This window comes from Hydra vulgaris, chromosome 11, assembly GCF_038396675.1.
Source record: "Hydra vulgaris chromosome 11, alternate assembly HydraT2T_AEP".
Lineage (NCBI taxonomy): Eukaryota > Metazoa > Cnidaria > Hydrozoa > Anthoathecata > Hydridae > Hydra > Hydra vulgaris.
In genome coordinates, this window is record NC_088930.1 from 23,777,895 (window position 1) to 23,793,825 (window position 15,931).

Consider the following 15,931-nt stretch of genomic DNA (forward strand, 5'->3'; position numbering starts at 1 on the left):
TACACACACACGTATATATATATACACATTTATATATATGCAGAATGCAAAAACTTTCAATTGTCTTTTGTCTGTATATATGAGAGAAGCATACAAGTTTTAAAATGTTTGGAGATTTTATTTAAATAAAAATAAATGAGTTTCTATTAAGGAATCTTAAAGAGTTAATTTATGTAAAATAATAATTTTACATAAATAAAAACTCAAAGCATTATTTATTAATGTATATTAATAAATAATTGTTTGAGATGAATATGAAATATATATTATTGTTTATTTATTATTACATATTTGTTAAATATATAAGTTATTATATATTATTATATTTTATATATAGTTTAAATAGTTTAAATTGTTATGATTAAAAAATTCATAAAAAATGTTTGATTTTACATTATATAAAAAGTATTTTTCTTTTATATTTGTTATTTTAAAATTGTGTTTCTCTAAAGGTTTCTTAGTCTTTTCGAGGAAGAAATAAAATCTGAGTTTTCACCAATATGGAATGATGACTGCAGTAGAATTAACCCAGTAGTAAATCCAATAGCAACAAATACCTCATCGTCCCAGTTATTTAATGATTTAACACAAACTTCTATTCAAATAAATGAAAATACAGAATGCAAACAAAAGTTTGTTTTTTTATTTTTTTAGTAAACTTTGTTATTATTATTTTTCTGTATAAATTGTATTTTGTTGTATCAGCATGTTTGCATTTTGCTGTATTGGATTAATTGTTTTTGTTTATACTATAATTAAATTGTTGTTTTATCAATGTTATATTGTAACAATCTTGTATTTGTTAATTGTTAGTACCAGTTTTGTTTTATCAATATGATATCATAACATGTATTTGTTTATTGTTAGTACCAGCTCACTAAGTGACGTCATGTAACAATTTTTTATTTGAAATTCATTAGTATCACTTAAATATTATGTCATGAAAATGTAAAAATTTGTTATGTTCTTTAAAATATATATTTGCGAATAAACTATAACAATAGTTATAACAATCAAATTTTAATTCTTTTAAATGGTTTTGTCTAGTTTACTAATATCTTCATTGGAGCCATCAAACACAAAAGCTGTCACCAACCTGATAAAAGTTGAACCTGTTACTAGTCTATCAAAAGCTGTCACGAACTCGATAAAAGTTGAACCTGTTACTAGTCCATCAAAAGTTATATCTAATATTAGTTTAATAAAAACTGAAAAAGTCTCAGAGTCTATTGCTCCAAAAGAAACTTTGACTGAAAACAAACCTATATTCTCAGTAACTACATCACCTACAGAAATTATAGTATCTTTAGCAAAGGCTCCAACTACAATAACCTCAGTAACAACAGCAAGTTCAAAGTCAGTAACACCACTAAATTTACCTGAAGTATCTTCTTCAGGTTTGAGGTTTTCATTTTTATGAACTTATATTTGTACATTAGTTTATAATAAAATTTATAAATAAGGATTGTATAATATTTTAAGTTTTGATCATTGTTCATACAATTTAGCATCGTTAAAATAATAAAGATCTATTGAAGTGATGTATTCTTTACTTTATATCTTTCAAATCTCTCATTGATTCTTTTAAATCCAAATACTTATTTCTTTTGACATCAAATATAATTGCATTAATCAGACTAGATTTTTTTTTAATAAGCCGGAAGTTTACTTCACAAAAAATAATATGACATTTAAAATTATGAAGTTTTTTGGTTAATATCTTGATAAATAATTTAAATAAGTACAGAAATGAAAAGGGATAGAGAATAGAAAATAAATAAATACAAAAAAAGAGAAAGAAAACAAAAAGAAGAAATAGGAGTAAAGGTTTTACAAAAAGAACAAAACAAAAAAAGTTAAAATTAAAAATGTCTAACATAAAAATATAAATGTGTCATTAAATGATATTAATTGATTATTATTATTTTAGATATTGTCCTTATTTTAGTTTTTATCGTTATTTTTATTGTTGTTATTATTATTTTTATTGTTGTTATTATTATATTTTATTGCAGTTATTATTATTTTTTATTGCAGTTATTATTATTTTTTATTGCAGTTATTATTATTTTCTATTGTTGTTGTTACTTTTATTTTTATTATATTGTTATTATGAAAGTGCCACCTCATTGATCAAAAATTTGTTTGAGTGAAACCATTCTTATAAATTATTTATATTTTTATTTGGTGTTCCCCTATTAGTATTTAATATATAATATTTAGTATTATTAATTTTAATTATTATAATTAGATCTATATTATTTGATGGTTTATCTATTTATTTTAGAAATTCTGAAAAGAAAATCAAACATTGTAGAGACTCCTGTAACAAAGAAAATGAAGTTGCTCAGCCCTATAGGTTATTAGTTTGTTATGATTTGTTGTGCATTTTGTTATAATTTTTTTTCTATCTGTTTTAATTTTTGCTTTTATGTTTTAATTGTTTATTAATTATATTTTGTAATAATAGGAGATGTACCAATGGAAATCTTGGCTAGAGTAATTGAAACTATTACTGATCCCTCCAAAATGGTTGGGCCTCAGGTACATTTAAAAAATAATTTGTAACATAATCTTCCATATACTTTTTTAGGCCTAAGACCATATTTATTTGAATGTGTAAAAAAATATTTTGTAACATAATGTTCCATATGATTGGTAAGGGCTAAGATCATATTATATAGCGTATAGATAGATATGTCACATGTCAGAATAATTCTTATACAGAAATCATACAGATGAATAATGTTCAATGGAAAGAAAAATATTTAAAAAAATAAAACTTGTAGTTTTGCTTTTTTAGGGAGGATTTTATCCATCACAAACTGCTCGTGATGAGGCAGCACGTAGTGAAGAACGTCGTGGTCTTATTGAGTTTCATGTTATTGGAAATTCATTAACCAAGAAACCATCTCGCCAAACAACAATTTGGTTAATTGGTTTGCAGAATGTATTTTCATATCAATTGCCAAGAATGCCTAAAGAATACATAACCCGCCTTGTGTTTGATCCGTAAGATTTAACACTTTAGATTGTAAAAAATTATAAGTAAAAGTTTGTGTAGTCTTAGCTTTCTACTCAGAGCTGAGTTTTTAGTTGCGTATTTGCAGTTGTAGAGAACTTGATGTAAGATATAAAATATTTTTAACAGGTTTGTTTTTTATTTTTTTAGCAAGCATCGAACATTGGCCTTAATAAAAGATGGTCGTCCAATTGGTGGTGTTTGTTTCCGAATGTTTCCCACACAAAATTTCACTGAGATTGTTTTTTGTGCTGTATCATCAAACGAACAAGTCAAGGTGAAAATTTTTTTATTTAATTTATATTTTTATGGATTTATATGTTTTAGTTTTTTCTATTTAAAAATTTTAAGTTGGATTTTTTTTTAACTCCCAAATAGAAATACTTCAGATGTATTTGAATAAGAATTTTTTTAAACATATAAAGAGGTTTTTAATTAAGTTCAACTGAGAGATTACAAAAAGATAAAAAAATTATAAAATTTATGAAGTAAATTAAAAGTTAGATTTCATACTTTTTAAAAGACATGTGTTTTTATTATGATGCTTGAGCTCTGTACTTTATACTTTGTACTTGTACAATTTTGTAAAAAAAAAAAAACTTTGCATTTTTTTGTTTACATTCAGTTAATGAATATGATTTTTTGGCTTATAATAAAATCACTGTTTAAAAAATAAATATTGTATATATTTTTGTACATTAGTGTGATTTGGTTTTTATTGAAGGTTTAAAGTACTTTTTTGCAAAAATTTTTAGAAACTTTTCTAAAACAAGATTAAAATTTTTTTATAAGATGTAAGAAGATGTAGAAGATTGTAGTCCAAATGAAAATCATAAGATCTAATATTGTTAAAGATAAAATTTATTATTAAAAAATTTAAGACTGTATTAATATATTAATATTACAACATAAAATTTTTTGTTATTATTAACTAGTTACTGAGTAAAGAGTTGACTAGTTGAGTAAAGCCAACTCAGTGTTACTTGCCTTTGTTCAGTGTTACTTGCCTTTGCTTAGTGTTACCTGTCCTTGTAAGGTGTTACCTGTTCTTGTAAGGTGTTATTAGCTTTTGCTTGATGATCAAAAACTTATTGAGAAAATAATATTAATAAAATTTTTAATGCTAACCCTGCAAGTGAAAATAAATTAATAAAAAAAAACACATAAAAAAATAAAAATTAGATAGAAAAAAACAAACAAAGACTATCCATCAAGAAGTTTAACTGATTAGTTATATAGTTATTATCTTTGCAGTAAAAAGGTATTAAATTTAAAAAAGGTTAAAAAAAAAAATCCTCAATTTCTGAATTTAGGCAAGAATTTAGTCTAGAATAGCCTCTGTATACATTATATATATATATATATATATATATATATATATATATATATATATATATATATATATATATATATATATATATATATATATATGTATATATATATTTATATATATATATATATATATATATATATATATATATATATATATATATATAAATATATAATATATATATAATATATATATATAATATATAATATATATATATATATATATATATATATATATATATATATATATATATATATATATATATTCCTATACTTTACGGCTAAGAAAATGTGTTTGTGGTAAAAAATGGCTCTTTACTTGTTTGTGGTTTTAAAGCTGACAAAATTAAGGTTAGATTATGTCAAAACACAATTTAATTGCAGGAAGTAATTAAACCACAAAACCACAAATTAAAAGACTAAAATGTTTTTAAAAACATTCAAAATGTTTTTATTTTATTTTTTAAAAATAAAAACATTCTGAATGTTTTTTTTTTTAGTTTTTCAACTGTAAAACCTGCACGGAGTGTTGCTACATCAACTATCTTATAGATTTTCACTTTTTTTTTAAAAAAAAATTTTATTTTATTTTACGCTGCTTAACTGCAGATTTACCTGTTTTAGATAGACACAGATTTAATAGCAATTTGATTTAACAAGTTTAATAATAATAATATAATTTAGTTTAAATAAATAATTTAAATAACAAATTATAGTTTTAATAAATTAAAAAAAAAAAACTTTATCAGAAGTGAGGTTTGAATGCGGACATATGTCCATTGGATCTTAAGTCCAACGCTCTAACCACTCGGCCATCCTGGTTATTAACCAGGATGGCCGACTACTGCATAAAAGTATACATTTATAAATTTTTTATCTTGTCATCATTAAAAATATATATCAAAAACTTAATTTTTCAGAATATATATATTTTTTAAAGTGTTTTAAATTTAATAAAAAATAATGAAAAAAAAATTATAAAAATTGATTTATTTTGGATCAAAGTCAATCAAATAGGATTTTATTCCAAATTTTTTTCAGTTGAAGTTTTAACTGTGCAAAGCTTTCCTCTTCTCTCTTTACAATTTCTTGTCCATCCATGACCAAATATTTTCAATATCTGGTGATTGTGCTAGCCAGGGTTGAAGAGAAGTATGTTGCCTTTGAAACCACTTTTTTCATCTAGTTGGCAGCATGTGCTGTTGCATCATTCTGTTATAAAATCTAGTTTTTACTAATTCCAAGAAATAATATGCCATTCGGTAAAAGACTATTTTCTAAGTTGTTTTTGTAATTATACTGATTAATTCTTCCTGTACAAATTTTAAAAATCCTATCCCCTAATGAGAAATGCATACCAATTGAGTGGCCACCATCTTGTACTCTTGGTTACACAAAATATTTTCTTATGTTTCTCTGAAGCTAATTTTTTAATGTTAATTTTTTGATTTATGATTAACCACCTCAAAATTTGATTCATCATTAAAAATTACCTTAGAATAATCTTCTACTGACCAGTGAAGTCTTTTGTTACACCATTTACAGTCGTGAACAAAAGTTTGAAATCAGTCATAAATTTTAAAAAAATTGATATTATTGATCCAACGTAATTAAAAGTACATCAAGTTATTAATTTATTGAACACTAGGGATCACTAGCAGTTACTTATTAACTATTTTCAACACTTCAGCTGTTTGTATCTCTCTAATCAAAAAAATTGAGAGATCAATAGACATTGCATGCGCTATTTCTAGGCGGTAATGCATGACTTATTCACACCAATCACAAGCCATAACTGACAGTAATCTTCGTGATTAGTAGGCTGATATTGAATATTTGGCTGTTTACTGCTTTCATTTTCTGTGTCAGTTAGAAGTTCATTTGGACTGAGTTTAGGTCAGTTACAAGATTACATAGGTATGTCTGATGAAAATGAATTAATTTTTTAATTAATTAATTTAGTTAGAATTCTCTTGTTTTACCTTAATCATTTTATAAATAATTTACAAGATGATAAAATATATGAAAACAATAAATACAATATATGAAAACAATAATTTTTTTTATTTTTCTAAAGAACTCCACAACAAATTTTGAGCCAGCAGATGTGTCCCAGTCATCAGTGTCCAAGATTCTGACCAGGGCTACTGAATTAGGAAGTTACAAATCTTGGGAAAGCTCTGGTAGACCTTGAGTGGCGTTAACAACAACTGATAGGCTTATCTGAAAAACTGGAGTAGCTCATCCAAACATGTCTTTGGTCAACATTGCTGCCCGGATACCTCTGGAGTGAGTACTGAGTTGAATTTAAGCTGCCCTCACATAAGCCAGCCAAAAAAGCAAAGTTATCAAAGGAGAATCTCAAAGATTGTTTGACATTTTGTAAGTTGTACAGGACCTGGACAGAAGGTGAATGGATGAAGTTCATGTTTTCTGATGAATTAACCTTCACTCAGTGCATGTGTTACTACAGGGTAGTTTGGAGACCCATAAACCAAAAGTGCAATGCAAAATATGTGACGTCAATGATCAAACAGGCCCCAAAGATCATGGTGTGGGGCAGCTTTTGCGCATTTGGCACAGATGGTATTTGGTTTATGCTAAAGAGTATGACCATTAGTGGGCAAGTTTACCCGGATGTTTTGAAAGAAAAGCTTTCCCCATATATGGCACTACACTCCTGCACCCATTTTCAGCATGGTGGTGCACCCTGCCACCAGACAGCAGCTGTCGACCAAAAAAACCAAAACTCCTCTAATGAAAATGTATTCAATTCCTCTAAACGAGTATTTGAAGATGCCCTTAAAAAAAGTGATTTTGAAAATTTTGAACTAAAATTTGACCCTGAAAATAAGAATACAAAAAAAACGAAATAGAACTAGAAATGTAATTTGGTTTAACCCCCCCACCCCATACATAAAATTTTTAATCGGAATACAATTAAAGTTAGCTAAAGTTGCACAAAAAATATGGAAAGAATTATAAAAGGTCACAATAAGGTTTTGTTAAACAAAAAAGAAATCATAAATGAAAAAACTACAGAAAATTGTAATTGTAAACAAAAAAATAATTGTCCAATGAGTGGAAGTTGTTTATCAAAAAATGTGGTATATAAATGTGTTGTTTCCTCTAAGAATGTACCTGATAAACAATATATTGGCATAACAGAGGGTGAATGGAAAAAAACGTTTTGCCAATCATAAACAATCTTTCAAGAATAAAAAGTATTCAAAAGACACCATGCTGTCAAAATATATATGGGAATTAAAAGAAAAAAATATTGATGATTTTATACTGAATTGGTCTATTCTTAAAACAGCGCCTGCATATAACAATATTTCCAAAAAATGCATACTATGCCTACAAGAAAAATTTGAAGTAATTACACATGCAAATCAAGAATGCTTATTAAACAAAAAATCGGAATTAATTTCTAAATGTAGGCACGAAAATAAGTTTCTCCTAAAAAACTATAGAAATAAATGAGTTCAAATAATATTTACATTAAAAAACATTTAAAGAAAAGCATAAGTAATCATTTCTAAAGAATTCTTTTTATAATAGTGTCAGCAAATTCCACAAATGTGTAAAAATTTACAGTAGTTAAGACATTTGCAACTTTAATTTAATTTTTGGTATGAATTGAAGTTTTATTAATTTGATCATTCATTTCTGATGAATCTTTGTTGATGAAACACAGTGTAAAATAAAAAAAATTTTTGTTAAGTGATATTCTACTAATATATATATATATATATATATATATATATATATATATATATATATATATATATATATATATATATATATATATATATATATATATTAATAAGAAAACATCATTAGCTCGTAAAATATTAAAAATATTAATATTTAATATTTTACGAGCTAATGATGCTGGTATCCATAACCCAGTGAAAATTTCTCAAAATAAATTATTATTTGTATTAAGAGAATTCGTATTGTTTGATGTTTTCTTCTTAATATAACATACACTCTTATACACGATGTCTACACTGAAATCATATATATATATATATATATATATATATATATATATATATATATATATATATATATATATATATATATATATATATATATATATATATATATATATATATATATATATATATATATATATATATAGTATTGGACAAAACATTTGCAACCAACATCGAACAATGCTAAAAAGTGTTCCTAATTTTACATGTCTTAAAAATGAAACGAACTATACTACCACAGCAAACAGTTCAGGAGTCTGGAGTCATAGCATGCCATGACATGAGCAATCAACTGACAGGTGACAGCACACAGGCAGAATTTTGTCGACAAGTGCCATTTTGCAGCGGACAAAACAAGTGCAACTTTTTTGGTTTGTTTCATTTTCTTAAGTCTGGTCCGTGTCAACATCACGGAAGTTTTTTAATAATTAAAGGAAGTATCCAGAAGTTTCCAGAAGCATGCAGAAGCATCCAGAAGTTTCCAGAAGAAGCATCTGGAAGAATCTTCCAGAACAGGTTCACACAGGTTCATTTTACTATATGAGACATGTAAATCAACATGTAATTCAGTCAGTATATGGAAGTCAATCAGTCAATATTATCAAGACAGTTTATCGAAGTGAGTTTTATCAAAGTTTTTTTATCGAAGAACATCAATACAAGAAGTGAAATACAACAAGTTTTTCATTACATCAATACAGTCCACATCCAACCAAGGCGTTGTGTTCCACAGAGCATTATTGTATCATCATAAGGTAAATGTAACACGGTAAGCCTTGAGAAGCGTGATTATTTATTTTTATTATTTTTATGACTTCAAGTGCAAAAATGGCTCCCGACAGTCTTGGATTGGAACTAAGAAAGAAAATTATTGACAATTATGTTAGTGGAATGTCACAAAAAAGTATTTGTGATAAATATCGCGTGAAAAAATGGACCATATCAAGACTATGTTCCAAATATCGTTCTACGGGGAAGTCGGCAGCAGATAACAAAGGTGGAAGACCGCGTTCCACCACTTCTAGAGAGGATTCTATGATCTTCAGATCTGTCAAGAAGGATCCCTGGATATCATCAGTCGAGATACAAAAGCAATTAGAGCTGCCTGTATCGGACCGAACAATCAGACGACGTGCTGTTAAAGCCGGATTGTTTTCTCGGCACCCTGCAAAGAAACTGATTTCACTAAAAAACCAGAAGAAAAGACTCCTGTTTGCTACATCTCATATTGACTGGAATGTGCAGAAATGGCGAACTGTCCTGTTCAGTGATGAACCGAAGTTCAACATCATTGGGAGCGATGGCATTTGCCGTGTACGTCGACCGGCCGAAAAACGCCTCAATTTACGTTACTGCCATAAGACTGTTAAGCATGGTGGAGGCAATGTAATGGTCTGGGGGTGTTTTTCTGCTAACGGTCTAGGTCCAATACATCGAAAAGATGGAATAATGGACCGTTTCATGTATAAAAATATCCTGAAAGATGTTATGTTACCTCATGCTGAATGGAATATGCCAATAAAATGGGTTTTTCAGCAAGACAATCCAAAACACACTGCAAAAGTAGTCAAGCAGTGGTTTCAAGACAACCACCTATCGGTGATGGATTGGCCGCCTCAATCTCCGGATCTCAACCCTATCGAGAACCTGTGGGAGATTGTCAACCGCAGAATTAATCGTGAAGCTGTTCGTAATAAGGATCAACTGTTTGAACAAATCCAAAAGGCCTGGGCAGCGATTCCACAAAGTTTCATTGATCACCTGATCAAATCTATGCCTCGAAGATGCAAGGCTGTGATCGACAACAAATGATTCGCCACGAAATATTGATAGCGAAACACAGCTTGGTCAACATTTTGTCGAGTTGCACTTGTTTTGTCCAGAAGGAAATCAACTTTTTTAAATACTTTTGATTAATTTATTAATTTTTGTGTACAAATAATGAACTTTGTGATAAATAAAACTTGATGATCTTTGTCTCTAAACAGTTACATAGTTATTTCTTTAAATTGAAAAAATGCAGCACTTTTATATAAAGAAACTAAATTAGCATTATTTGGTTGCACTTGTTTTGTCCGATACTGTATATATATATATATATATATATATATAAATATATATATATATATATATTTATATATATATATATATGTATATATATATATATATATATATATATATATATATATATATATATATATATATGTATATATATTTATATATATATATATTTATATATATATATATATATATATATATATATATATATATATATATATTGTAAATTTCTTGTAATTGTGTACAGTTATTTATTTTATTTGTCCATTGTTTAATTGCTCCATTTGTTTAGGGTTATGGAACTCACATGATGAACCATCTTAAAGATTATCACACACAAAATGGTATACTTAACTTTCTAACTTATGCTGATGAATATGCAATTGGTTATTTTAAAAAACAGGTAAATATAGATAACTCCTATTAAGACTTAGTAAATAAACTTATTAAAAATAAAAAAATCTATATTATGATGAGTATTTTGTATATAACCTTATAATGACATACCGAATTAGGCATGGAAAATTATGAGAAAGAATCAAGAGAGAATGAAGTTTGTGCAAAAAAAGACGTCTTCCTTTAAAATTTTATTTTGTCTTACTTTTAAAACTAAAATTAATATTGACAAAAAAAAAATATATATACAAATTATTACCTGATAAGATTGCTTACTACTAACTGATAACAACTTGCATATGTTGTATTTAACAATAATTGTAGACAGACATACAAAGGAGCACACATGTATGTTTGTGTGTTTATTTGTTTACAAATTAAAAAATTTTTTTTAGGGATTTTCTAAAGATATTAAGTTGGCAAAATCTGAATATAGTGGATATATCAAAGAATATGAAGGGGCAACACTCATGCATGTAAGTTTTTTTTGTTGTTGTTGTTTCAAAACAACAATGTTACCAGAGCTTTACTTGTTCATTTGATTTTTAAAACTTTAGATGTGTTCATATACCATTTAAAATAAAATTGATATTTAGTTAAAGGATTGTTAATAAAATTGATTTTTAGTTAATTGAAGTATGAGTAGAAAGATAATCATTGTATTTGTTTGGCTATATTTTTTATAATTTAGAGCATTAATATGTTATTATTAATTTTGACAATCGAAAATGGAAAATTTTTATATGGTCTTTATAAAAAATGTTTTTTTGTGATCTTTTTTATAATTTATTTTTTAATGTATTTTTATTGTTGATAAAAAAAACCCTGTCCCATAAGCAAAGGAAACATACTTTGTGTTACCTCTTGCAAGTCAAGCAAGGATGCAAGCATCTTGAAATTACCGTAAACTTCTCATTAAATTTAGAATAATTAATTTTGTCAAGAGTTTTTTGACACTATCATAAATTTTTTTCTTTTATACCAAGTGTGCAAAAAGATGATATTTGCAAAAAATTTGATATTGCAAAATATCGAATTAATTCCATTTTGGAAAAATACTTCTTTGATATTCCGCTTTGAGCTATTTATGAACAGTCGCCATTGCACAGGACAATGCTTGAGTCTAAAAGAAGTAAAAAACCAGTCATATCTTTACAATGGCATTGATTATTACACAAGTCATAGTATATTTCAAATTCTTTAAGTTGTTTCTTGCGTGTCACATGACACGTGTCTTTAATAAAACACATTCAGACCTATGGCATTTATTTTTTAATAAGGTTCAAAACCTCATTAAAAAATAAATGCATATTAGATACTTCGTAGTTAGTTAATTACTTGTAAACTTTTGGAGAGTATGATGAGAAGTATACTTACATTTTGTGGTAGTTGTAGTGCTGATAAGCTATCATCATGTGGGACAGGTTCTTTTGATAATGATGTCTGAATATTGAAGTCTTTTAGCTTTTCTGAACTTTGTAATATCAATCATACAAGAGTAATATTCATAGTGATGGTTCATTGGCTCTCTCTATACTCTGGGATTGGCAAAAGCTTTTCTTCTATCTTGTCCTGCTAGAATACCTATCATGCTAGAGTAGTTTAGCAGGTTCCACATATCACATGAGAGGTCCGTGGTTTGTCCGGATCACACATGGGCATTCCAAAATATTTTCCCCATACTATTCACAATAGGGTACCTCTTGCAATATTATGTAATACCTGCTTTTTGCCAATATAACATCCACATACTAAGGTTGAGCCTTTATGGTAAAAATAGAAAAATGCATGAAAAACATCAATGTACCATACTGCAACTTATACTATTAGCATTTTTGCTTTTTATTGTTTTTAACCTTATTTTTAGTGGAAAGCTTAACCCTAATTAGTGTAACTCAGTGTAAGTTACAGTATGGTACATCAATGTTTTTAACTTAGTGTCTTTACCAAAAAAGCTCAACCCTACCACAGCGTACCCTACCACATGTGTAGCAAAACAAATGAGGAGAACTTTGACACTATTTAGTTGTCAATATGATTTTAAGTGGAAACTTTAAATGCATATTTAATAACTAGAATGCAATACGTTTTTTATATATTTTATAAAAAAGTCTTTATGACGTGTAAACAGAAAATCTCTCATTTAGAGTACTTATTGAGGACGTATTTTTCTGTCTTCAATATGGACTTTTACTTTGCAAGTGTTTGTTGAATAATGGACTTTTACTTTGCAAATGTTTATTGTCGTCGCGCAGTTTGTATTTGTTGTCGTTGTGCAATTTATGTTTAACCAGTGAGTGATGAAATTTGGTAGCACTGTCTTTGATCATTATGTATTTTTTATCATTTTGTATCTTTGATCGTTTTGTATTTTTGATCATTTTGTATTTTTGACCATTTTTGGACTGTGTGAAGAGTAACTGTAAAATTAAAATTTGATGTTTTGTCAATTTTTGGAAATTTTGCTACATTTTTTTAATACTTTTTATTATTTAAAATGAAACAAAATCACAATTTAGTAAAATCAAAAATCCTTTGTAGAGGATAAAAAAGTAAATCTTCTTACCAAGAAAATTTCGATTTACCAATATTTAGGGAGAAAAAAAACGCAACATTTTTTTTGAGAGACCCTTAAACAAGTGGTTTTGACTGTCATGACCACTAATATTTTTTTTAGGGTTATGCAACTGCTGTTCAAACACTAATAACACATAAATTTTTTAGAAAGTAATATGTGTCCAAAGGTACACATAAATAAAAATATTAAATTTATTGGGTATACATTGCTTATTTTTTAAACTAGAAATGTCATGACTATATAGTTAAATTCATTTTATTTGTTCTTTCAGTGTTTCCCTAAATCCAAAACTTACATAAATTTTTCTTATTTGTTCTTTTAGTGTTCCTTAAATCCAAAAATACCTTACAGAGAGTTTTCTTTAGTTATTAAAAAGCAAAAAGAGGTAAAAAACAATTGATAAAATATTAACCTAATACATCAGTGGTTGCACGTTGTTTTCTTTTTTTCATTCATTTTATAACTATTAGTATATTTGTAATATTTGGATTTTTTTTTTAGATTGTTCGTCAATTGATTAAAGAAAAGCAAGAGGAAATAAAAAAAGTATATCCTGGGTTGACATGTTTTAAAAATGGAGTATCTGAAATACCCATATCAAGTATACCTGGAATAGGTAAAAAAAAAAACAATTATAAGATTATCCTTATTTTTATTAAAGTTTTATATTACAAAAATATTTTCTTTTATTTGTTTTTTATTACAAAAATATTTTATTTGTTAATATAAGTTTAAATATTTAAAAAAAAAATGATTTAGAAGAGACAGGCTGGAAGCAAATTCAGAAGAATGGGTAAGAGTTATTTGTTTGACCTGATTATTTGTTTGCTTATTTCTGTGTTTAAGATGAAACGTCATCCAAATAACCAACCTCAGCATAATAAAATATTGCTTCTGTTGAAGCGCAATTTTGTTAAATTTGTTAAAACATATGCATGTGTTGTAACATTTGAAAAAAGGAATTATTTATTTACGATTATTTTTTCAACTCCACATGATCATGATCGACGGGTAAATCAAAGTTTTTAAATATATACTTCTGTAAGTTTAAAGGTGTTGAATGGATGATGTTTTGTCTCGTTTAGTGGGTATTTGGAGATTGCATTTCTTTTTAAAGAAATTTTTATGAATTAACATTATTATTATAAGTAACATTTTTATAATAATAAATTGTTATCATTTTTTTTATTGTGCTTCTTTTATTTGATTATAAACTTCATTTTTACTTTTTTATCATTTTTTTTTTCTAAGCAAAGATATCTTATTGAATGCAACTGCTCATCATGACGCTTTACTTAACGTACTAAATGCAGTCAAGGTAAATTCTGTTAGCATTATTTTCTTAAAGCATGAAACAGTAGTTTTCTTAAAATCTGAACTGTTATCCTAAAAACAAATTTAATTACTATTTACCTGTTTTGTTGCATAAAATAAAAAAAAGTATTGTCTCATAAATTGATCTAATTGCATAAAACGTTTTAAACAGAATCATGCAAGCGCTTGGCCTTTCCTCAAACCTGTTCCTCGAAACGAAGTCCCGGACTACTATGATATTATTAAATATCCAATGGGTGAGAAAGTAATTCAAATATTTTTCAGATCCTTACTTTCTTGTGATGTAATTCTAAAGTTTTTTATTTAGATTTGCAGACTATGGAAGAAAGATTAGAAAAGAAATATTACACCCTTAAAAAACTATTTGTCGCAGATATGTCTCGTATATTTTCTAATTGTAGAACATATAACGGTCCTGATACGGAATATTATAAGTGTGCAGGCGTAGTAGAACGATATTTTTTAACAAAGTTAAAAGACTACTACGACGATTCTACGACAATAGATACTAAAATAAAAGGTAGGTTAATCGTTTATTTTTTAAAGTCTATTGTAGAATACAGGTTATAAAATCAAAATTATTCTCTTGGTTTGTTTTTGTAGAAGAAGATGTGTCCTGACATTCTTCTAATGAAGCATCAACGATCTTCTTGTTACTTTTTCCTTTTATATAGTGTCACTTCTGGATTGTCTGATTATCTATTATGGCTATGTATCTGTTGTATAAATAATGATTATTTATGCAAATCAATTGTATAAAATTCTGTTACACAAACCTACTGTATAAATAATGTATAAAATTTATTATATAAATTAATGTACACATACACAACAAAAGGTTGTTATGGTCTATTTATTTTATTTGGCAAATAATTATCCTTTGCAACAGTAATAGTTATCCCTAGCAACAGTAATAATTAACCCTAGCGACAGTAGTTATTACCTAAATTATTATTTTTCTCATCATTAGAAGTTGTTAACCTGATTATTATTTTTTAAATTTGTTTGTCAAAATTTTGATTAAAAAGCCATATTTTAGATCTTGTGATAATGATTTGCAAAATATATATTTTTTATGAATTCAATCAAAACATTCATAATAGTATATTATATTTTTGGGACCAGTATTATCTTAAAGACTTAAGTTCGTATGTGGTGGTAATAATTTTTGTAAAGCACTTTAAAACACTTAAAGAATAGAATTTTTAC

At 26.7% G+C, this 15,931-nt stretch overlaps 1 protein-coding gene across 1 annotated transcript in view; it reads left to right on the plus strand.

Moving 5' to 3' along the window:
• The window catches only part of LOC100202935 (histone acetyltransferase KAT2A), a 48,274-nt gene extending 32,715 nt beyond the window's left edge, over positions 1-15,559 (plus strand). Inside the window, exons 5-19 of the mRNA XM_065810511.1 lie at positions 453-632; positions 1,048-1,397; positions 2,288-2,359; positions 2,471-2,544; positions 2,804-3,012; positions 3,173-3,299; positions 10,706-10,816; positions 11,205-11,285; positions 13,710-13,772; positions 13,889-14,003; positions 14,147-14,180; positions 14,639-14,705; positions 14,874-14,958; positions 15,030-15,242; positions 15,326-15,559. Coding sequence (XP_065666583.1) covers positions 453-632; positions 1,048-1,397; positions 2,288-2,359; positions 2,471-2,544; positions 2,804-3,012; positions 3,173-3,299; positions 10,706-10,816; positions 11,205-11,285; positions 13,710-13,772; positions 13,889-14,003; positions 14,147-14,180; positions 14,639-14,705; positions 14,874-14,958; positions 15,030-15,242; positions 15,326-15,342 — 1,798 coding nt within the window. The 3' untranslated portion in view covers positions 15,343-15,559. The remainder of the gene's footprint in view (positions 1-452; positions 633-1,047; positions 1,398-2,287; positions 2,360-2,470; positions 2,545-2,803; positions 3,013-3,172; positions 3,300-10,705; positions 10,817-11,204; positions 11,286-13,709; positions 13,773-13,888; positions 14,004-14,146; positions 14,181-14,638; positions 14,706-14,873; positions 14,959-15,029; positions 15,243-15,325) is intronic.
• Positions 15,560-15,931: the final 372 nt, after the last annotated feature.